Source organism: Hippocampus zosterae, chromosome 19 (assembly GCF_025434085.1).
Source record: "Hippocampus zosterae strain Florida chromosome 19, ASM2543408v3, whole genome shotgun sequence".
NCBI lineage: Eukaryota > Metazoa > Chordata > Actinopteri > Syngnathiformes > Syngnathidae > Hippocampus > Hippocampus zosterae.
The window spans coordinates 7,559,052-7,583,830 of NC_067469.1; the positions used below are offsets into that span (position 1 = coordinate 7,559,052).

General features: G+C 44.2%; 1 protein-coding gene and 1 long non-coding RNA gene across 2 annotated transcripts in view; one reads left to right on the forward strand and one right to left on the reverse strand.

Moving 5' to 3' along the window:
- Positions 1–24,779, reverse strand: part of LOC127592222 (uncharacterized) — a 193,646-nt gene that overhangs the window by 90,099 nt on the left and 78,768 nt on the right. The window lies entirely within an intron of this gene.
- man1a1 (mannosidase, alpha, class 1A, member 1) overlaps positions 1–24,779 on the forward strand; it is a 69,164-nt gene that overhangs the window by 14,558 nt on the left and 29,827 nt on the right. Inside the window, exons 2-4 of the mRNA XM_052052740.1 lie at positions 1,031–1,078; positions 3,334–4,126; positions 21,354–21,450. Coding sequence (XP_051908700.1) covers positions 3,611–4,126; positions 21,354–21,450 — 613 coding nt within the window. The 5' untranslated portion in view covers positions 1,031–1,078; positions 3,334–3,610. The remainder of the gene's footprint in view (positions 1–1,030; positions 1,079–3,333; positions 4,127–21,353; positions 21,451–24,779) is intronic.

A 24,779-nucleotide genomic window follows, 5' to 3' on the forward strand; every position in this document is an offset into this window, starting at 1 on the left:
TGCTGACAATAACAGCAAATCAATTTGACAGCTTTTCTTGTAAATTCTCTTGATCCGCATCCAAGTCGTCCATGTTTTTTTTCCCGCAAGTCTGCCGCTAGAATGAGCACAACTGCTCTTTTTTTTCTTTCTTTTTCCCCTCCCACTGCATCGCTGTCGTCATTTTGCATAGTGGTTGCCGGTGGCGACATGCTGTCACAACAGTTTAATAGCAACAAATGAGAAATGTGGCGCACTGAGTGAAATGGGGGGGGGGGTCGATGCGCTACTTATTGAGTCATTGCCTTAGGGGGGCTAAACCAGGCCACTTTTCCAAAGTGGCTTTTTTTGCCTCTTCATTTTGGACTGGAAAAGTGAAAAGCTTCATATTACGTTCCGCCACTGCCTTGTTGTGTTTAAGTCCGGAGAAACCCAAAGCCCATTCAGGAGCTAAACTGGGAGAAAAGTGAATGCAGACACAAATGCTGAGTAGTGTTTTCTTTTTTTTTTTTGCATGTGCAAATATTTAGCATATGGCCACACAAGGTTCCATAACGTCTCTTCAAAAATAGTTGTGTACTGTTTACTCAAAGTGCATTTGCATTTTTCATTAATGTGTATTTATGTGTTAGAGGGTCGCCAAGGGGGTGGGGGGGTCTGCACAGGGCGCTGTCGATGCTAGGACAGCCACTGCGGATGATTGGCCGCATCTTCAAGGTCAAACTCTTGGCTTGAAAATGGAGCTAAAGTGTTCGCTGTTCCGATGCCAAGTGACATTTAATTTCATCTCCACGCGCCAAAGGAAGAAACAATCATAAGAGCGACGTGCCACCATTTTGACAGCTTGAAGCCCCGCGAATCAGTATTGTAATATGGCGGCGTTGGGCTTCTGTCAGCCTGAGACGAGCATCTCATCAGGAGATGACGTTTTTTTTTTTTTCCATCTCCGTGCGTCAAAACAAGAAGGTGAAGTGAAATGAAGTGTGTTTGGTGATAAGTGCTGACACGTTCATCAACCTGGGTGTGTTTTTATTCACTTTTTATTTTACAGTTGATGCTGGATTCCAGGAAACCCTTCACCGTGTACCAAATTCCAAAGGTAAGCGTTCTTGTTTGGGTGGTTAGCGGGTTAGCTTGTTGAGCGCACATTATAGTGGCTAGGTGTCCTACATTGTCTTTTATTTATTTATTTATTTATTTTTATTTTTAAGGAGAATTTGATGACAGATACACTTAACAATGGGACTTGCTTGTTGAATAATAACAAGGGTGCGGCTCCCGGCACGTACAGCATATAAATTAATCTTAACTGCCAAATGGTGTTTTGTATATTCAATTATTTGTTTTATATGGTTCCTGTGCTAGTCTTTGAAAATATGACTTAAGTGGTGCCAGTCAGTACGAGCGCAAAAATGTCAGAAGCACACTAAGCGCACTCACATTTTTATTGATGGATCGCCAAACATACATCCAGTAGGTGTTCTGAATTAAATTACTTTTATTGGTTTTATTTCATAGTGAGTAAAAAAATAAACCACTCTACTTAAAATTGTTAGTGGAGCTCGACATCTCGACAGGACGAATGAGCATCTTGCGTGCTTTATCTTTGTCATTGATTTCAGGGACCTTTCCACATGAATAATCCACATTCCAAGATTGAAGGCAGCCTCAGATGTCAATGAATCATTCCACTTCGGTGTTTCTGCGTTCATTCCCAGTCGTGGTGGTTGTGTCAGAATTTGGGCGGGAGAATATGAAAAACGTTGCAAGTCACAGGCGCTTAAAAAGGACTTATATGTGAACGGGGAGAATATGGCCAAAGTTAGTATGTTGTCATCCATGAACCAGGAAGTAGCCTGCTAAGCTAACAAAGCAGGAATGCTGGCGTTAGCTACGGTGAACTAAAACTGTGGCTGTCCTCCACAGATTTCCTTTTCCCGCATTCAAAGATGAGATTTTTCTGCGGTTGTTTCACTTAAGACGAATCATGAGCATGTAAACAACATGACCATAGGCATTTTTTCTTTAGACGGTAACGAAGCAATTCAGTCATCCGCAGAACATGTGGACATATGAATAAAACACTGAGCCACGGGTTTATTAATTTTTTTTTTAACCGCATGACAAGCCTGTTGATTCGCAACAGGCCACAAGTTAGACCGACCACAAGGGGCGAAGGCCGAGCTAGAGACGCGTGATGAATGTCCCAGAGTTAAGCCGACAAGGAATGTCAAGACGGGAATTCGCAGCCAGGACCACGGCGAAGTCCGACGCTCACATGACCGCGAGAACTCAGTGAAAAACTGCCTTCATGTAGCCGAGTCTCTGGAAGGACTAGGCTGGACACAAAATATTTTTTATGTGGGCTTTATTCCCGACTGAACAATGAGTAATTGTACAGCTTTAAGATGAAAGTCTGAAATGTAAACTGAATTTTGAAAGAGTTCGATAAGGGATCAAAGAAATATAATTTAACAGATTAAAGACAATTACGCCACAATAGACAACAGCAGTGGTTTGCTTAATAGGGAAACAGAAATAAAAATACATTATTTCCAAGCCACAATACTTCTTGGTGCAGAACAAATAATCATTACAACCCAATGTTTTGAGATGCAGCCACACTTACTCGATATGTTCCGGTGTGTTGGGTGTGTAAAAGCACATGGACAAACACAAATGATCTCCCCTCTAAAGAACAGATAACACAGTTCATATAATTTCACAGTTAAAAAAAAAACATATTTACATCTTATAACATTGCGAACACTGACGCTTTACAGCTGTTCACAAGACTCACTAGTGGTAGATTTCAAACTCCAAACCAAACCACTCCAGATATTGTGCTCTACAAATACCATTCAACTAATTCATCATCTGTCCAAAATTAACACCTAACATGCGTCATGGTAAACCAGTTACCAATTAAAGTGGTATTTTAAAGTGACAGTGCTACATTAGTTAAACAAGGAAGCCTTCACTCCAAGCGTCTAAGTAAGGTTCACCTGGTTACATTCATAAAAATGTGGTTTTACACAATTTACGAACGAAGTCTGCAATATTGGCTTTCTGGGTGAAATTCATTTAACCTTCTCCAAAATCTTACGGATTTTGCTATAACCTGCCCCCATCGCGTACCGTCACCCCCTGCCTCTTTTCCATGTCTTGGTGAACTGGAAATTTCCTGGTTGGTGTTTGTATCAGGGTCACTGAATATTTGAAGACTTTTGTTGTTTTTAAGGTGTTTGTGATTATTTCAAGTTAATATTTTTTAGGAATGTAATAATGTAACTATCACCGACGTCATGCGCAGCCGGTTAAGCCCCGCCCTCTTGATCTTCCCACCTATCGCAGGTCCAAGGGTGATTGGCTCGTGGCAGCTGGCAATCAACGCGGGCCCGCCTTTTCCTGTCAGTGCGTCTCGCTTTGAGCCGAGAGTCTTCTGCCACTGCTGCTTACGCGTTCCCCAGCGATGGACAGCTGCGTATCGGCGCTTTCTCTAGCGTCGTCTCGCTGCTCGTTGACTTTGGAGGTGGACTTGTGAGCGGATTATAAAACTCCGCCGAGAGCGTATTCTAACAACGGTGGAAAGCCAATTTTGTCGTTGTTTGGCAGAAGCAAGCAGAGCAACATGCCTGTTTCAACTCTTCTGCCTTTCACGGCCACCCCGAATAGGAAGTCTTCCAACTCGACCTCGTTCAAGTTGACGGAGAAATTTATCTTGCTTTTGGTGTTCAGCGCCTTCATTACGTTCTGTTTCGGTGCAATTTTTTTCCTGCCCGACTCGTCCAAGCTACTCAGCGGAGTTTTCTTCCATTCCTCTGCCGTGGAGACGAACACCCGCACCGGGCTGGACGGTGGCGGAGGTGAATTGGGCTCGGCTGGAAGCGACGAGAAGGTCCTGGCCAAAATTAAGAAGGACCACGAAAAAGCCTTGCTGGAGGCCAAGGATACTCTACAAAAGCGCCCCGATGAGATCAAGCAGGACATTTTGAACGAGAAGGAAAAAGTGGCCAAGGAGAGTTTGGGTCAAGGTGGGAAGGGTGGCAATGATTTACCTTACGTCGAGTACCAGAGACCCCCGGGGGCTACGGGACACGAACCCCTGGACCCCACGACAAGAGAGCGTCGGGCGAAAATCAAAGAGGTAAGCGACGAGAACTTTGCGCCGAACTCTATGCAAAAATGTCTTAAATGTCAATACGCAATGATTTACCTTTATTCGTGTTAAGGACCGACTATCCCTGCACGTTGCACTCTGTTTCCAAACATCCCCCATTTGTTCCGGCTTAAACATTACATTCACAATCGACATTTTACGAATAGAATCGGACCCGCCAGTTGTGCAGAGTCACGTCCGCTGCCTCGACGTGCGTAAACCGTTGCATGGATGAAGGGTCCGGAGCGTGTCAAACTTGTCGCTGGGGCATCTTTTACGGGATTGCACAGCGATTGCTTGCATCCGAAAAGCGCCAAGTACTTTGCAGTATTGAACGGTACACGCATTCATCCCATTAATCAATAATTGCTTTAAACCAATGCCATGTTCACGTCGTTCTGCATTGCCCCTTTCGCAATATGTCCCGTGGGTTGGGTTAAGAAAGTGTGTGCGTGTGAGTGAGAGAAGGATCCGATGCCTCTCAATATTACCTGTGTGTCGTGTCTCATCGGAAGGCGATAAGGTGGCGATGCAAAACCAGTTTTAATCGGGGGCCATCTCAGCATTTGTTGCTTGCCTTCCTTTATTTTGTATGTGGAGCGTGTGTCCAACCCAAATTATTTTACAGTACCGCACTGACAAAACGTTTTGTTCGAATATATGTGTGGGGGGGTTGAAGTTGCTTAAGTTTCAGAGAAACTTGTTCCATTTCAAATTGCTTGGGGGGAAAAAATATTGGCAATGCCGTCAGTGTTATCTTAATATATATAGTAATCAGAAAATGATGTCTGACTTTATTTGGTGTGGCATAACAATTTTTTTATGACCTTTCCATGGGTTGGTTGATCAGAGATTGTTGTCATACACTGAATCAAGACTTTTTTTTTGGGGGGGTGGTGAAATTCCATCTCAATCATTGAGCCCAATAATTACCAAAAAAAAGTGAGCAAGTGATACACTCATAAACGAAACTGGTCAAGTTGTTTCGTGGCCGAGAGAATGATGTGAGACTTTCCCGGATTTACAATAAATCTTAAAATAGTGTCAAATCAATGTTCCAAGTGGTTCTTGTGCCTGGAAAGTGATGAGTTTAGAGAGGGGTGGGGGGGGGTTGGGAGTCAAATGTCATCCCATTTGGAAAAATGAAAGTTGACTTTTTATTTTTTGGGCGCAGTTGCAGAACAGCAATCTGGCGGAAACTGGCCATTCCCTCATTAGCCTTTCGACACATTACAACATTTTGTCCTTGGCAGCCTAGTCGCTTCACATAATGGCTAAATTCACTTTTACACTATTCACTGAATGGACTTGCCATAATCTCTTAATACCTTTATAACTTTAACACTAAACAGTCACAAAAAAATCAATAGAATGACATATTAAAGTGAATTCCAAGATGCATTTTGACATCCGGTTAGCTAGCCAACTGTGCCTACACCCCAGAAATGAATCTTCCCTGCTTTAGAGTGCCTCATTGTTGGTTGTGAATGTACATATGTCAGGGAGACAAAGTGGAAAAGCAAGCTGGCATACAAAACCCCCCCCCGCCCCCAAAAAAAACGTCTTGACCGGCAGCTCGTGTTGGCGTGGCCGAGTTAGAGCGCCTCGTTGTCGCATTGTGGATAAACACTGCTGACGACCCGGTGGGATACGTTCTCGTCACTTTAAGCGGCTATTGTTGCCTTGTCAAGTGCAGCCAGGGCACTGACTTGTGTAGGGCTTGCGTACGTCACAATAAATGGTGTTCCATGTTCTCATCAACCTTTTGATATGCAAATGAAGCGGCGTCACACTTATTTATTTATGTATTTATTTTGTCAGAGTTATGGCGCTCATCCATCCAGCGACGACATGACTCTTAAAGCGGCAGCTGTTACTCCGCTCGTGAGGCGGCTCCTGTTGTTGTCGTAAAGAGTAACTTAAATGGTCTGGCTGTCGGGGCTATTTTTTAGATACTGATCAAATATTAATGAAGTCAAGACAACAACAACATAGCTTTTGGTTAGGGCGTCAGTTTTTCACCGGCTGCACTTTGTGTACTGTATATGTGATAGGACACTATACAGACAAAAGTTTTTGGCCATAGCTCTAAGGGGAGTTGCGAAAATTCGCAGAGGAAAAAAATGCTTGTCCGACTTGTCGTTGGAACCGTCAGATATTTCCGAAGCGAAATCTGTTTGAGATGCGAAAATGAAGAGTGCGGCTGTCCTCCAAAAAAACTACATGTTGTCTTTCGAATATGGCAATGTTATGGTGTGAATATTTCAGTCTAATTTGGCGTCTTAGGGCATGACATCATTTCAAAGGAAACTCTTGAAATTTCAGAACCGCAAAGTGTTTGAGGCGAGAAAAGTACATTTCGCTTTTTTTCCTCTTCGCCACTTCCTGAAAAGTAAATCGCAAATCAGAGCAAGGAAATGCGGTTATGATTGGAGACTTGAGCAATGCTAAGATCTTTTCTTTGAGGCTACCCTAGCTGGTAAGTGCTTTAGTATCGATATTGCTCTTGACGTTCGGGTTCAGCCCGGTTCATAAGAGCAAGGCGCCGTTGGAAAAAAGCCCGTGGGAAGGTCGTTCGGTTCTTCCGACCGGCCAGACTGAATACTGCGGGGTGGGGTGGGGGGGGGAATCGCATGACAAGGCGCCGGCAGCGCAATGGCGGCATCAATAAGCTCGGGTCAGTCCCATTGATTTTACACCTTTTATAAAAAATGTTTTTAAAAAGTCAGACACCTGCTGCTCAGGCACAGGAAAAATATTTGGAGGGGACAAAAAGCCCAGTGAATACAATTTACACGAGCCACCAACTGACCTGTGAAACTAGTTAACACGCTGTTCTTACAAGCTGTTAAAAAAAAAACAACACATTTTTTTAATTGACTTTATATGGCTCCTGCCAGATCAAAATGGCAGCTGTCTCATTTGTACATAATGACACACGGCAACAACGGCTGGACGACCATTATCATCCCTTTCATGAGCCACAGTGTTCTCTCAGACACTTGTAGTTGCCCCCCCCCCTCCCTTTACCGCCTATCTTTTGGAGTATTTGACGGCAAAAAAATAAAAATTGAAAAAAAAGTCCCCTTTATTGTTCACAAAATATCAAATTAGTTTGTGATTTTTGCCACCGGTCGGGATGTTCCATACCTTGGAAGTTTTGTGACCCAACAGCTTTTGATGTCATTTGACCCCCCCAAGGGTATTCTGTCCTTCGTTTGAGCTTAATATGTTTGTTGCTAAACAAAGCTAAAGGCTACTCGTTATTGCAGTCATCTGTCAGCGTCGACGCGGGCGATGCCGTTTACCAAACAATATGTCATTGCAACAGTCACCGCCCCCCCCCCCCCCCCCCAATTCATGTCCTCGGGTGCCAGAAACAAGATGAGTTAATACACCGGGGCTTCCGATACGTTTTCTTGCTTTAACCTTCCGCTATCTTTCCTGCAGTGTCGGTGTGTGTGACGCCTCGAGAAGGATAAACATCTTGTTTTGTAAGGGGGGGAGTTGGGGCGGGGGGAGTTGGGGGGGGGGGTACCACATTCATGTAATCAGCCAAATGTGTTTGCCCACCTCCAAATGAAATACTCGGGGAGAAGTAAGAAATACTCTCGCTCTCCTTCCCTCGCTCTAGGAAGCCTCCGGAGGCCAGAGCGATGGCAGCGGCGGGGGGGCTCGCCGAGAAAATTTGCAGCTGATAAACAGGGATAATAAAGCCGGATGTGGCCGTAGAGATTGTGTTATTTGGCGCCGCAAACAAGGCTTTTTATCGGTTTCCGAACCACTTGGAGTGGATTAGATTTCAGGCTAACTGGAAAAGAAAATAAACGCATGCCCTCAACTCTAGTTACAGTTCAGCTCTTGCACCGTATTAAAACGGTGAACTGGAAGGCTGACTGTGTGGGGTTGGGGGATGAAGGGATGAGGTTTAGAGCTGAAGTTTTTGGGTGCGGTGAGGTTTCTCTTCAGGGGTAACAGTACATTTTAGGGATTGGGTTCGTTAAATTTGCGGGATGGGTTGGGGTTAAAGACATGTTTAGGAGTTCGGGTCGGTAGCCATGGATTACATTTTGCAGGGAGAGAGTTTTGTTTAGGAGAGGATTAAAGTGTGAGAAGTTCAGGGTTCAACGTTAAATTTAGGATTCGGGCTAAGATTTGGGATGAGTCCTCCGGTGAGGAGTAAATTATTGTTATGGTTTGGATTTAGTGTTTGGGGATAGGGTTTGGTATTACGGTTAGCATTAGCTGTCGGATTAGCATCGGCGTTTGAGTTGGCGTATTTCTGTGTGGCCCTTTTAGCATGCGCACCACACCATCAGGCATCTGGCCACTTTGCTCACCCTTTAGGGCACGAAATGGAATTTCTTGATCAGCCTAACCTGGATTGCCTCTCAGTCCCTATTTCTGTATCGACCATTGAACTAATTACCTTGGCTCCTGGACCTGGCTTGTTCTCCGGGTGAGTGTTTGTGTGTCAGCGAGAGTTATAGCTGATCCCTGAAAAGGTTCTGTTTAATCGTCTAATGGCTATAATAGCTGTGACTTGCACCTGTATGGGGTCTCGGAGTGGCTTTCAGAACATCGTAGCCCACCAAGTTGTATCGCGTGTGTCCGTGGAACATGTTCATAGAATAGAGCTCTGCTCCATGGTGGTCCAGTGGTTCGCACGTCAACCTCAGAGGTCGTGGGTTCCATCCCCGCTCCGGCCTTCCTGTGTGGAGTTTGCATGTTCTCCCCTGGCCTGCGTGGGTTTTCTCTGGGTATTCCGGTTTCCTCCCACATTCCAAAAACGTGATGGGCTGATTGAACACTCTTAAATTGTCCTGAGGTTTGAGTGTGAGCGTGGATGGTTCTTCGTCTCTGTGTGCCCTGCAATTGGCTGGGAACCGGTTCAGGGTGTGTCCCTTGCCCACTGCCCGAAGATGGCTGGGATAGGCTCCAGCACCCACCCCCCAACCCCCGCGACCCTTGTGAGGATAAAAGCGGATTGAGAAATGGATGGATAAACCCTGCTCCAGACTTTCTTCGCCCCCTTTTTGAGAACAAAAGCTTACGATCGTGCTTCATCCAGTTCTTCTCATCAATCTTTAAATCAATTATTATATATATATTTTTGATATATTTATTTGAACTGAGCAACTGTGTTTGGGATTAGCTTTAAATTTAGCAACTGGGTTTATTTTGTTCAGAGTCTCCACATAATGAATATTGCTCTTAAATATGTGGCTAGCCTGGGAGAAATGCCACATCACGTTACATCAGTGTGGACTGTGACAGTCGTCCCTGTCGGGTCATGGAAGGCCCAGTGGGGTTTTTTTTTTTCTTTTTGACTTTTGGGTGGGTGGTCTAAATAGGTCTTGCTTTGGGAAATATTCTCATTGCGTATACTCTATGCGCTGTCCCCCCGGCATCCGAAGACGCCGCATGAGGAAATCGAAACTTCCCCGCTGACGTTTTCTGGCGTTGTCGTAACCTTTGACGAGTTTATCCGCCGGCCTACAGCGAATACCCGGCAAAACCCCGCTCCTGCCTGCCATCTCAACCGAAATAGTTCCGCTCCTCTCGGCTCGCTCACTGAGCATTGATTTAGAAAAGCCCCCTGAGCGAGATGAATTATATGCATTTAATGTTTGCGCTGTAGGTCAGAGCCAGGGCGCGGCTTCAAGCATGACTGGCAAAACTCACAGAATGCGCAAAGTGAATGTGTACGCAGACGCTTGAATACACTTTCATAACCGCAATCGTTTCCCATGACATTTTTTGAATACGGATAGCTACAAATTGTGTCGTTTATGTAACAGTGCCATTCCGGAGAGCGCAAATTGAAATCCAGCAAATCTGTTGAATATCGTCGTTGAGATGTGGAAAAACGTTTTCATAAATGTACCCCAAATTTGATAGTTTCCGGCTCCTTGCTCTCTCTCGTGCCTCAGGCTCAGTTTCGAGGTGCTTTGATGCACAAGCGTGGCAGGTGATTCCGTTTGGGAACATTTCGGATGTAATGTTTTAAGTGCTCAAAGTGCGCTATTAAATTTAAATGGCACATTAGGGCGTCGTGTCAGCGTGTCTTTTCCTTTCTCGTGGAAAAGCCGAGCGCTGATTCGAAATGTAACAGCCGGGCCCCTCATCCGCTCATGAAACAAAGTACGTGCTCTGATTCATTGTCGGATTAGCCACGCCTGATCAGTGAGATCGGCGACGGCTTTTGTGCATTCAGATGATATTTAGCTTATGGTCTGTTATGCTTTAAAATACCGGCTAATTGCAATGTCAATAGAGAGACATCAATACGCCTCCGCACATCCCTGAAAGCTGCCACATTTAAAACCGCCGCGCCGCATTCCCTTTTTGCCGCTTGTTTTTACAGCCAAACATTAAAAGAGTGGCCAAGAGTAAGTTGAGACTTCATCGTTTTAAATAACATCCGCGGCTCGCGCCAAATGACTCCACTCACTTGAACATAACCCCCAAATAAATCCTGTATTTTCCGCACTAAAAGGCGTACCTAGAAGCCTTCCATTTTCTTCGAAACTCACAGCGCGCCTTAAAATTCGATGTGCCTTGCGTATGGTCATTACGGTAATATTTCCACCCCAAAATGTCTCCATGCTCGACAACGCAGAGTTCAAACTTAAGGCGATCGGTTACGCAGTTTAAGACGGAAACAGCGGTGGCAAGAAAGTTCGTTCACTAGTCAATGTTAGAACTTGGTGTTGGTTAAGTGAACTGTGTCGCTGCTTTATTAAATAAGTTTTACTGATGCCTGATCGTTCTGCTGGCGTTTCCTTGAGCATAGCTCCCTCTAGTGGAGGCATTGTAGATTGCATTTTTTAATGCGGCGTACCCAATGGATGAAAAAAATTACAAAATCCGCCATTCTTTGAAGGTGCGCCCAATAATCCAATGCGCCTTTTAGTGTGGAAAATACGGTGATATATGCCGGCACAACCCCTCTGCCACCCGAGGGTGTGCAGGAGGGGTGGGGGGGTGCCTCTGTGTGAATGCAAGCATGTAAAATCCACGAGCCGCGGTGACCGTTAATGACCGAGCCTCGTGCGTTTGCCACGGCCGCTCGGATTAGCCCGGGCGTGGAGGTGCCATTCGTCTCGTCTCGGTGACGGCTAACAAACGCGGCTAGCTCATTAGCATTCAAGAGGATATTGATTGGATTATGCGTACCGTTGAACAGGGGAAAAATCTGCTCGTGCCGCACACGGAAGCAGAGCAAACTAAATACTTTGATTTGAGCCGACGTTAAGATGTCGGAGCAAACGCTAGCATGCAACTGTGTTCACTAGAGGAAAATGTACGACAGCAGCAATAAAAATCTGCAATACAGGGCGGGCCAGAAGTCGCACCGTGCGTATTCACAACAACCTCATCTAACATGTTAGACTATGGGCCGGCTTCCAAATTCCGGATGCGCCTTTTCACTGTGAGTCAACACGTCGGCAAGTCATTTGCAGGCCCCTGTCAGCTTTTTTTTGCATTTTGGCATCAACACACTTAGTTTGAGCAGTCGGGTTGTGGTTTTTTTTGGTTGAGCCCTTCAGCGTCGCCTTCTGAAGGGGCAAGGCCAACATTTGATGCATACTGGTGGCGATGCGCGGAGACGCTAAGGGATATTCAATATCCGTGTTGTACCAATCACACCGGGGGTCATGGCCGGTTGATTTTCTTTCTCCAAATCCAATTCGGTCTAATAGCGAGAGTCAGCGGCTGTCACTCACATAGGCAATTTATTTTTCAATCTGCCATGCATGTGAGAGCTCCGTTTTTTCTTCTTCTTCTTCTTCTTGCATTGCTAGTTATTCTTGCATATTTTATTGGCTAAGCACCGTAGTGGCGGGGGCCGAGCAAAATGCAAAAGTTCTTGCCCCCCCCCTCCCATAATTAGCCCAGTGATTTATAAAAGTTGAAAATGTAATTGCGCAATCAGCAAACAATGCGAGTTAGCCGGCGGGCGTGAACGCAACGCCACGCGACAGAGAGCTTTGAAAAGCGGTAGCACAGTCAGACTGTGCGTGTTATCAGCATTTCAAAAATGCACCCGGGGGGAGGGAGAATGAAACTTGTTGAAAATTTCCATCCCTTTGATATGTATTAAATATCTCAACTGTAATCACACAACATGGTGATTCTTTACATTCCTTCTTTTTTGCTTCAATATATTCAAAGCCGCTCTTATGCTATCGTATTTCTTGAGCTAATAAAACGAGACTCATCTTTAACATGAGCTCAGAGTTGTTGAAATTAGGCCTAATTTCCTATTGTACCTAAAAGCCTATTGTATGGAATGCAAAGTGAATCGATAGAAGTGACGTAATCCTTACATCTGTCAACAACAATCGTGTTTCTGTCAGATAAGCTTGTTTTATTAACTTGCAGCCCTCAGGCTGTGCTGTGGTGGGAAGAGGTTTCCATGCGGTCTATGAATGCCAAAGATCATGTTGGAGTCGCATTACAGCATAGTTTGTTTCACTAAGATGATAATTAGGCGCTTGAGTTGCGTTTCTGTGTTCTTTAGTGTCAGATTCCGACAGTTAAGGGGCGCTGACGGCACAAACCCGCACATGAAAGCGCTCGCGGCAATTCAAGGGGTTGATTTTTTTTTTTTGCCCCCTCCTGTGCCGCCTGCCTCCATGGGAAAGCCAGACTTGACCCGATGTGTCATCTGCCTGCTTCGACTTCTCCTTCCTCCTTTGAGATGCGCAGTTTTGTTGTTGTTTTCTTTTATCTCCTCCTTTTCTCGATACATTGTTGTGGCATGCCCGCTTACCACAGAAGTAGAAAAAGTACGTCGAGCTAAATTATTGAGGAAGTCGGTCAAACGCAGCCACATAGAGGCGGTTCGGAATTTGTGCGTGTATAATTGATGCCAAGGAATGATTCACAGTCCTATCCTGCTGGTCCACTTATCGGCATCAACATGAATTGGGTGTTTGTACAGTGCCATAAAAAGTCTACACACCCCTGTTCAGGTATCGTATTTTCTGCAACTTGAATGAATGGCTTATTTTAAAACAGGGTGCAAAAATAGGGTGCACTGTCAAAATTGAATGCTTTTAGGTGCACCTTATAATGCGGAAAATACGATACCAGGATTGTGTGAGCTCCATTACTGTAATATGACAAACAACTCTGTTCATAGATACGTGTATATGCATACTGTAGACCAGGGGTGCCCATTAGGTAGATCTAAGACAGGTCCCAAGTAGATCCGAGGAGTGTCGTGAAGAAAAAAAACAAACAACCATTTGTGTGTCTTTGTACATGTTAGTAATATATTTTTTGTGTTAATATACACTGCACACTAATCAGTCTCATTTTCACTAAAACAAAATATTTAAAAAATAAAATAAAGCAGGTAAATCTTAAATTTGTATGTGTGTGTGTGTGTGTGTGTGCGCGTGTGCGCGCCGGTAAGGGTAGATCCCGTGAGGGTAGTTGATCAAAAAGTAGATATTCGGTCCAAAAAGTTTGGGCACCCCTGCTGTAGACAGTCTTCACTCGGATTCATATTCTCGATGTTTAAAACGTGCAAATTACCTTAATACACCCTTAAAATTCAAATGGCCAAATTATACAGATGCGACCGGCATGCAAATGTGGAAATAATGACGACTGCTCCAATATTTAGTGACTCGTACGTTTAGGCATAAAGTTGGCGAAACATTACTTTTTTTGAATGCGTGTCTTAATTAGTCGGGAGTGGAGCGAATCTAATTCCGTCCACCCAGAGATCTGGCATAATGACTCTATTATCACACTTTTAACTCTCAGTCCCCATAAAATAATAGACAGTGGATAAAGCGAGGTGCTGGTGCGTAAAATTGAAAGTTAAAAAAAAAAAAAATTAAAAAGTGTGTGCTATGTTCCAGTGTGTTTTGACAATGGGACGAAACTCACAGCCTTGAGTGACTGATGATGTAAGCGTATTGATCTCGTGTTTAAGTGACTGGATCAGCAAACAGTGGCAGAGTTAATGATGGGTCAACCGGAGGTGATATCCGAGCTGCTGTCACTGAGCGCACACCGTTGAGGGTTTGGGACGGTCCTTCTCCGGGGACGAAGGACACACTTGTCGAGCCATTTATTTGCTACTTTTCAGTCATTCGTCTTCCATGTCAAAGCGTCAACACTCACAATTTTGTGGTTTGTCACCAAATTAAATCGCACAATTTTTCAAGTCTGCAAAGAAGGGATCTGAAAGTTTGACCACAATGTCTGCTAGCTTAATGCTAACATCTGATGCAAAAGACCACTCACAGGCTAACAGGGGAATTAGCATTGACTGAAACCTCTAAGCAAATATTTGAATTTTAGCATCATGACTAAATATACAAATGTGTCACTAAATATTCCGGTCACATCTCATACTGGACTTGTCATCTATTCATTGAAGTAAAGACTGTATTTTCGTTCATTTGTTATCCGAGTGGGCGATGAGGTCAAGCCAAGGATGGTGGGTGTAATGCAGGCAGAGAGTCGAGGTGGGGGGGGAAATCAATGCGTCTTTTACAGAGTCTTCATTACTTTGTCTTTTGTCAAGTGGCCAGGTCAAATCCAATTGGTCTGCCTCCTGCGTGACGGACAAAGTTCACATCAATACTTGAGTGTCTGTGATCTGATACAGTAACGCAAAGCAATACGCACGCAAATGTATGAGGTTTGCTTGTTCAAACAAAGGTTACACTCACTCTTTAAAAAAAAAAATCACTTGCCGTGGATGTTTGTATTAATCCACGAGAATTCAACTGTTCCCTGCTTCTGTGGTACATACAGTATGTCATTTTTTTTCAATAGGTCGGCATAGAAGAGGGTTTTGCCCAGGTTGTTTATGAAATTCTGTTTTTGTCAGATGATGTTAATGAATCACATATCCCTGTAGGTGGCAGTCATGCATTTTTGGATTTGAGCTCTGCACAGATTTTGAGTAGAAGATAAAAATCGGGCACTGTCTCTCGGCACTTCACGACGATTATGACGGAGACAAACTCCGGCACGTTGGAAAAAGTCACGGTTTTGCTTGACATGTTTCTTTTCAAAATGTCTCTGCTTTTTGTGTGTGGGACTCAAAAGATCAGTCAGAATGCGTCGGATTGCGCCAAAATACGCGAAACTCTGCTTTCGCAATGCCCGGCGTTGAATGAGTAAAATTTGACATCTAATCGTATATCATCACGATCATTTTTAAATTTGCTGGCCGGATCTGCGTTGAGCATTTATTGTAACATCTTATGTAGCGTCATCATCGCGCATCCGCCGATGTCTCGGTAACTGCCAGAAGTTGTTTTGTTTTTCTCTTTTCCCCCCACTGATGTATGGATTTATTTCATCCTGCCCGCCGTTCTTCTTCTTCTCTTCCTCGTCTTCCCCCCCCCCCCCCCCCGCCCCAGACAGCCATCAGCGAATATCGATCAGCGTGTAAACGTCGCGCCTCAGGTATCGCCTCGGCCCCGTGTCGGTGCCGTTATCCGCATCGTTAAATCGCAATCAGACGGTTGCGATTTGAATGGTTTTGCACCCGCCGTCGCGGCCACTGCAGGATTGGCTCGTTAGAAGGTATCGCAAAATCGGACTTTGGGCAAGACCTCGACAAAGATTGTATCTCGTAGGAGGCGTCGAGTGACGAGTCGCCGTGAAGTCGAGTGAAAGAGGAGACTGAACGGAATAGCCGATGCCAACCATTTTTTTTCAATTGGTCATATTAGGCAATGTGAGCTTACTTGGATTCCTTCTGCTCACCTTGAAAATGTTCGATAAATACAGTTGTGTGGTTGTCATAGTACTTTGACTGAGTTTGTGGAAAGCCATTAATCTTTCACAGTGGTCACGACGCTAATGGATCTTGAATTATTATTCTTATTCTTCTTTTTTTCCACCCCTCTGGATCTTTTATTTCCGCGCTGCTTGCGCTTCAACTTGGCCTCATGTACGAGTGCGCTTGTCACTTGGGCAGATTGTGCTCCCGGCACACTGAGCAAGTACTCGGGCGTGCTACCACCTGTGTGACCCTTCTATCTGCGCTTCTGTAAAGTGTAATTATACAGGGGAAAGACCGGCAAGGGACCGATTTGCATATGGCACCACGGTGGCTAATGCGCGCAGGTGCTTAAATGATTCAAAAAAGAAGGTTCCTCAAATGGCGAACGGCTTGTGTTTCCCGGCAAATTAGTGTCAATTTGTGCTGACAGCATACACGCAATGCCGATCGATTTTTATCAATCGCGTGGATGTGACATTTATCGTCTTTTTTTTAATGGAGCATCAATCTGTCTCCTAGTTTTTCTGACTTCACACTCTAAGCGTCGTGTGGACTTTAATGATGCAACAAGAGGGAGTTTTTTTTGTTGCAGGGGGATTATTTTTCTGTTAACCAGCTCGATCAAAGGGAATCTTTTAATGGACGCTTCCAAGTTCTCAGCATGCATCGGCCTGTGATGGGCTTGTACGGTACACGAAAAAGTTTAGTGTGCAACATCACTATGATGTTATATTTGAATTTGGAAAATAAAATCACGGTTTGACAGCCATCATTGGCACTAGTTTCTTATTAACCCTGTCATGCACCCTGATAACCGGATTAGCTGTCCACTGTAGTAAACCGCTGTCCCTGAAAGTCATAAATTGGGCCAGAATTTTTCAATGGGTTCGACTATATCAGTAAAAACCTTTTTCGTTGGTGTTGGTCGATTGATTCTGTGGTAAATTTGCAATTCACGACTTCGCTAGTTAGCAAATGTACAGCTTCCTTGTTGGTTAGCGCATGTGCGAGAGAAAATTGTATTTACTGTCAACCCTTATTTTGAAATACTGAATATACTTTTTTGTTAGCATTGTTTTGAATAAGACCCAAATTTGTTCCGTTTTTTTGTGTTGTTATTAATTCAACAAGTTATGTTCATGTCAACATTATTGTCAAATGTGCTACATGTGCAACATACAGCGCAGATGGCATTTCTTTCCTCAGGAGAGAGAGGAGCCGCCGCGGGTGCCCGCGCCTCCATCAAAAGAACAGTTAACATCAAATGGCAATTATGATTTTGTCTCATCCCAGTTGTCATGTACAGTCAAGTATTACTACTGGCAGGGGGGATTTTTTGGGGTATTTATTGGTAGTCCTAGCGGAATGCTTCGTTATGCTACATTAAGCCTCCCTCGTCGCATGTTTTCTCCCTCGAGCCAAAGTGAGCGAGGATTCAGTAGCAAGCGTTCAGATTATTGGAACGAGAGTCGAAAAACAGGGTCAGTCGCCCTTCAACCTTTGTGCAGCGGGTTAATGATCTGCCACGGTGGACGTGTGCGCTTGTTGGTGTTGCACAAACAGTGCCAAATCACGGCGAGCCAACCTCGAGCTTGGCCTTTTCCCGAGAGAACCAGAAGTGGACCTCACTCGGTGTTGGCCACCAGGTCTTTTCTGGGGCCGGATCGGGCTTGAATGTACTTAAACCTGGTGTGGCGTTGGTGCTGAGCAACTTGGCACCTTTTAGAGTGTAGCCAATTAGCTTGTCTGAAATAGCAGCGGGTCCAAATCGCTGTGGTCAACCTGGAGAATCCTAAGCCGGTAATCCAATTAGCGACAAGGTGCCAGCACGCTGACTGTGAACCCGTTAACACGTAGGAACGTTTAGCTGCGCCAGCTTTCAATTTGAGTCTTGCGATTCATTTTCAAATATTTCAGGCACAGTTTGCTAGATTTGCCTAGCTTAGGTTTTTCTAGACAGATGACCTGAATGAGTGTAAATTGACTTTGTTTCTGAGTCAAACTGTCGCCTTAACGAAGCTTTTGGGACATATACAGGCAATGTTGAAAAGATTTGGCAAGAACGGTATGATCTGGTGCGAGCAGGGTGATTAAAATGCTAAAATGGCTCCAATGACACCCATTGAAAAGTGCAAGTGGTTCAAACTTTTTGAGTCATACTTTTGATGACATTTTCTCTCCAAATTGTCCAAATTCTGGTATTGAATTATTGACCAGGATAACGGGAAAGCCACACAGCTGACTTGGCTCGTAAAATGTTATTGTGGGTTGGGTGCTTCAGCCAAAAATGACCTTAAAATACAAACTCGACGACATCCGTTGTTGGTTCTGTCTCTTCCCTGCATTTTTTTAATTCATTTTTTTCTCTTTTTTTAACATCACTGTCCCTGCGACAGGAAGTGAGCGAGCCTTCTAGTCAACGTTTTTTAATGCTTGTCAGTTGGGCCACGGCGGAGCTCCCCCCCACTCCTGTCCCTCTTTTCTCTGTTGCGCTTTTGAACAGAGGAATTTCTGTGTAGGTGTCTGCCAGCTGTATTTTGGCTTCAAGCTGCCACCCTTCAGAATATCCTCGGCTAATTTGCCGACGTGCTCCGTACGCGGCGGCTGAAGCGATCCCGAGGGAGCTCGCCGCTCTCGACCCTCCTTCTCGTGTCGAGGAGCTGTAATTAGCAGCCTCGCTAGCTTTAATTAACGGGCTTAAGATGGGAGGACACCATCTCTGGCTGCTTGGCTGACATGTGGGGGAGACATTCGCCCCCATTCGATGCATATCGGATAAAGACAGTTTTTACGTGCCCAATTATCGCCGCTGGGCACAATATGTCCGCATTTGGTCAATTGAATCCTTTTTCACAAAGACTTTTGCCCAATCCGCACCTGGATCTGTTATGATTTTTTTTAAACAAATGAGTGGCCAATGTCAAGTTTTGAAAATGCCTTGGCCCTCTTTTAATTTGCGATGTTAACGGCTCAACATAAATGAAATTTTCCGGGGGGGGGGGGGCTTTGAGGAAGCAAGACTCGCTCGCACAGTTCTCCAAATTATACGCTGAGTGTGCTTGCTTCGAGATGCTTATTTGTTACTTCCACTTAGTTCACTGTAAAAGTGACACATAAAACAAACTGAAACGTGGAATATTTAAATGTCAAACTATTTACGTAAACCATATTTTGTTAAAAAAAAATTGCTAGCGTAATGCTAACATACAATGCCGAGTGCCTGAGGCGTCTAACAAAAATTCGGATTATTCCGGAAATATAAACCTTCAAATACAAACACACAACACCAAAAGAATCACAACTATGATATATTGGGGCTTCATTGTAAATATGTCTCCGAATATAGCCAAATAACAATCAGCGTACGGGGATGGGTGTTAGCTGTTAGCGCCTCTCTTTGGCGTGTGAAATCAGAGCCCATTCAGCCGGCATGATGCAAGGAATTTTTGCGCCGGTGGGACTAATCTTTTTTCTTCTTCTCCATCAAACGTGTGCTTTACTGATGAGCCGTGGGATTGCGTTGATTCATGTGATTTTATTTATTTTTTAACTAATGATGCCTTAGCATCAAGTTCATTTTCTATTTGAAACAACCAATTTTGCATTCGTTAATGCCATTCAAAAACGAAACGAGCCAACTTTCAGTGGTGGGACTTGTACTTACAGTATATTGTATATGTTTTGTCTCCATTTGAGTGTTTAATTTTGCCTCCATTTTATATAATAAAAAAATCAACCTTTAATCTTGACATTATAATCCATTATTGTTGTTCAGTAGGCCCACTGCAAAGTGTCATCCATAATACGGATGAGCGACAACTGATGGCAGCTATCGGTATCGGGCGTTGACAGACTTTTTTTCAAGATAATGAGTACTCGCAAAGGCTGCCGATACAAGCAATGTATTTTAGCACTTTATTACCCTGGCTTCGACCCTTTCCGTTCTTTCCAAAGCACTTCATCCAAGTGCTCAGAATGGATATTTCTCCGCATCATCCCATCAATCGTTTGAGTTGTCGCATACAAGTTGATTTTTGCATCATACCAATGCAAAATGCGCACCTACTAAATACAATGGTGATCGTATTCCCGTCGCTTGACTTGCAGTGTTCTGTTGACAAACACTTTCTTGTGGTTTACTATGTCGCTTTATGAAATTTTGAAGTGGGGGCCCCCGTAAGCGTGTCATCTAGCGATATTATTGTCAGCGAAGCTCTCCTGAGCACCTCCTTATCTTGGCTTGTGCAGCCACCGTGTGACAGGTGAGGAGCTAGCCGAGCTGAAAATGAGATTTTCTAAGCCGCTTGGCCGCCTGATTGACTGACTGTCTGACTGCCTGGCTGACTCATTCACCAACCGATTCACTGACTGAGCAGGTGTCTGACCGATAGAAGGACCCGCGGGTCCGACCGGTGTCTCACCCTGGCCAGTTCATTAACAGCCACTGAAACAAGTTGTTTGCGACCGGAGTCGGATGCGAAGGAGGAGGCTTGAAGGGTTTTAGCGCATGGATGCTGTTCAAACCGAGATTGGTGTGAGAGAATTTTCGAGTCCCACCAAATAAAGAGATGATTCCTAGCAGGGAATGACGGGGCTCGTTGCGTTGGGGCTGCGTATGGAGCTGGGTGGTTGCTAGGATATATAATACTTTTTTTTTAATGCCGAGTTCAACTGAATACTCTGCCAGCGATGAAAATTCGCGTTTGATTTGGCCATTTCATTTGGCCAACGATTTTTTTGGTTTGTTTTGTTTTATTTTTAGCTTTGCTCACAGAAATAAATCACATTGATTTAAGCAGTTCTATCAATTTTCGGGATTCATCCCTTCCGGAAAGCGAATCCAAAGCATTACATTTCCATAGGAGAATTATGTAAACAGTGTTCCAGACAACCACAAATGCGAAGAAAAAATACATTTTATAGAGAATAACTTTATAGAGAATTGCTTTATGAAAACAGTCAATGTACAAAAACCGAGACAATGTTTTTAGCCCACCCGCCCTCCCACCCTCCAAAATAAATTTAATCTGCAATCATATGAACACCATAGCAGATGAAATCTCTGGTTCCACTGAGTTGTATGCAATAGATTAAAAATAAGCATCTGGAAAATATCTCTACACGACGCAAGAGTCAAATTGGAAATATTGAATTGAACAAACACGGCATAGTTTTTTGTCATCAATGGCAAAGCTGTCATGTGCATGCCAGGCCACTAGTTGGCAACCTAACAGACTCTGAGCACTTCCATTGTTCTACATTTATCCTGAATGTTTTTTTTTAAATTGTATTATTTAGTGTGTATCATTCAGATTTTTTTTCTGTTCCAAAATCCTCAGATATCAAATGCCCCCCCCCCCCCCCAAAAATCTTCACATACAGTATCTTCAACTCATGCCCCCGTCGTGTCGTCTGTGTCTCCCCCCCTTCTCTCCCTTTTCCTGGCAGATGATGAAACACGCATGGGACAGCTACCGACGCTACGCCTGGGGTTCCAATGAGCTCCGGCCCGTCTCCAAGCAAGGCCACTCCAGCAACCTGTTTGGTCAGTGCACACACACACACACACACACCCACACAACAAACACACAGTCAGGATTGCTTTGCTGTCACTAGCACCGGCCACCTTGGCCTTTAGATTAGCTCTCATTGGTTGTCATTTGGAACCATCCATCTAAGGCCGCCGTTAAATGTCAGATTTATCATATATTAATATTTGGGGAGGGGGGTGCGTGGTGTCGATGCTTGGCAAATGAGCTGTGTGTGTGTGTGTGTGTCGGTCAGTCTTTAGGTCTTTGAGTCTCTCTAAAACTGGAAAGACTAAGTCAGTCTGTCGCTCGGCCGGTCCATCTGTCACGTCGTCTGTCTAAAAAATAATGTTCGTCAGTCGCTCTTTCATTCGGTCTGTCGAGTTACTGGACTGTTGGTCTAGTCAGTCAGTCTGTTGGCCTGTCTGGGCTTTATTATTATTATTATTTTTTGTCTATCCTTCTGTCGGTTGCTTTTCCAAAGAAAGACTTTTCGTTGTTCTGTTGATCGAATAGGCTCTCAGCTCTATTCTGTGCGTTTTCTTTTCCCGTTTCCCAACGACAGAGGAATGTCAAGTGCATTGATGGGGTTAAACGAGAGGCACACAAAGTTGTCCTCTTGCTCAAATATTGTTTGACACACCATATTAATAGCAGGGGTGGAGTTTGTTCAAAGCTTTTGATTCATGCGCCCTCCTTGCCGTCAGTTATCGGCATGCGCTTTTCATCCCGTGTTGAAAGTCCTCTCGCGGCTGCGTGCGCGGCATTTTTTGGCTTGTCAGCAGGCTTCTATAAATACACTTTACTCAACGCGCCACGAATGAGGCACAATTGTCTCTGGAGATGTTGCTATAGATTATTGTCTGTGTAACTGGTGTACGGTAACGTGGCTGCCATCCCGACAAGTGTAATAATCAACATGCAGAGGAAGTGGGGGGGGGGGGGGGGGGGGGTGAAGGTAAAAACTTATTTTAAAAATGTTGGGGAAAATGTGTGGCACAAAAATGCAAAAAGACAAAAAAAAACAAACAAATATTGTTGTTGGTAAACAAAGTGCAACCGTATCATCTATAAAACATCTCCCGGCTCTTTATTTTATTTGTCATTTTCCAAATCCAGGCCATGCTGTAATATTTCCTGCATTGTCCTGTTTGTTGACGCCTAAAGGACGTTCAGGAGAATGATGGGAATCCTACCTTCGATTCGTCATACACCCAGAGGCATTTTATGTATTTATTTTTTGACCCACCCTTCTTTCTCCCGCCATGGTGAACATGTCACAGCGGCTGCTCTTTGTTTTTTTGTAATTTTTTTCCCACCAAAGGTCTTTGGAGTGGCGTCACTCGCCGCTGCGAAACAAAACAGCAACCTCGTGTCGACGAATCGGATTCATTTCTCATCCGCCTTAACTGCAGAGCTGCGAGGCTGCAAGGTCAAAACGTGGAGTAAGGCAAATGTGGCGCGTTTTAGCTGCGTTGACGAAAATGTGCAATGCAAATATGCAAATTCATCTGTGGTGAGGGGAAAAAAATAATTAACAAGTAAGATTCTTCAAAAGGGGAGGGCGGTTTTGAGCCTCAAGGTGCAATTCAAGAGCATCCTTTAAATAGAGATATTGCAAAATTGCGGTAACACGATTTATTCCCCTTTGTAATACATTCCAGCTTCACCTACAAAAAATAATTGTTTCTAATCTGAAAAAAACGGCATACCATAATATTGTGCTTTCTAAAAACTTACAGTAATGACAAAGAATAAAGCAGTTTTTGGCACTCTTTGCTTCAATTCATTGGACTCGTTGCTCCGTCATGCGACATATTAGTCTTCGCCGAGGATAAAGAATATATTATTGAGAGTATGCATAGATGCTATTTGTTAGCCCATGTCTATTTCCCGTTATGTGTTAGCAGGATACCAAGTAATGTTCGTATTCCACTGGCGTCTGCATACGCAGCAATTGGTCTCTTAGTCAGCGGTGGCCAATGTAGTTGTCAAGTTGATGTCAGTGAACAAGTCAAATGTCATTTTTGGATGTCAGTGTTTGAGATGGCACGCTCGTGTGTACCTCTGCTGCTTCCAGCGGAAAATCCATTTTTTTGAATCTCATCCTAAGAGACACATGCACACATAATCATCCAATGTTGGAGAAAATGTTCCCCCCCCTCCCCCATCCAGTATACCCAAACAAGTCATTTATCGGGTTATGTTATGTGACATTGAATCTGGGGCTGCAGCCTCCGCTCGGCCGCGCCATTGTACGCCTGGATCCGATATTCAATGCGGGTAATTGAGATAGATGGCGTAATTCCGCCACGGCCTTCCCCTCAGGTTTCCGCCCCAGCAGCGAGGAGGAGGCTTGAGCGAGATGACGGCAACACACAAAACACACGCACTTCACCGCGTTTATGCCATTATGTACCTTGATTGTGTGCCCACATTAGCCTAATTAATCGACGCGCAAATGAGGTCGGCGGCGACGCGACGTCTTGTTGCTTTTTTTGGGTAATTGTACGTGATTAAAAAGACGCACGCTTGTTCACACAGCGCAGTATCGTGTTCGGGACAAGGGATAACGTTCAAATGGGAAGTTTCAGTGTACAAGATGTATTGTAATTATTTATTATTGTAATTATTTACCTTTTCAATTGTTTCTTTTAGTTTAGTTTTTATTACTTTTAGTTGTATTTTGTAATTCTTAAAAAAATAGTGTATTGTTTGCAACCAAAAATATTTTTAAAACATTTTTAACAATCCACAAATCGCAACACATTAGTTGGCAGAATTACCAAGTTTCCAACTTCCAAAGGAGCTCTACGGCATCCGTTTATTCATATCAGACTGCTAATAAATCCGTTTTAAAAAAGGCCTGTCATAATTTGAGAGGGACATACGGTATGTATCACTTCCAAACCAAACTTGCACTCACTGCACTCTCGATCCAACCTCTGCGTTTCCTTTCAGTGTCAGCTCCACAAAAAACTGTTGATGCCTGCAGTATGAGGTGGCAGGTGGCAAGTGGCGAGGTTAACGCGCCGCTTGCTTTTACGCTTCCTGCCAGCGATCGCTGAACTGTCACTTTCACCCAAAAGCGTCATGAACGACCCCTCCCCCCCCCAAAAAAAACACACACATGGCAAGCTGATTTGGGAACGGCAATGAATTGAACACAACGCAGTGCGTCGCTTCTTCTGAATGAGATATTGACTGCTGAGTCAGCACCCCGCACCGGATGCTTATCTATTTTCTTTTTTGTCCGCCGAGGGCTTGAGAGAGGTTGGATGTCTTCATACAACTGCCGTTTGGCAAGTAAGAAAGAGACAATAACAGGAAGTGGAACTGGCATGGG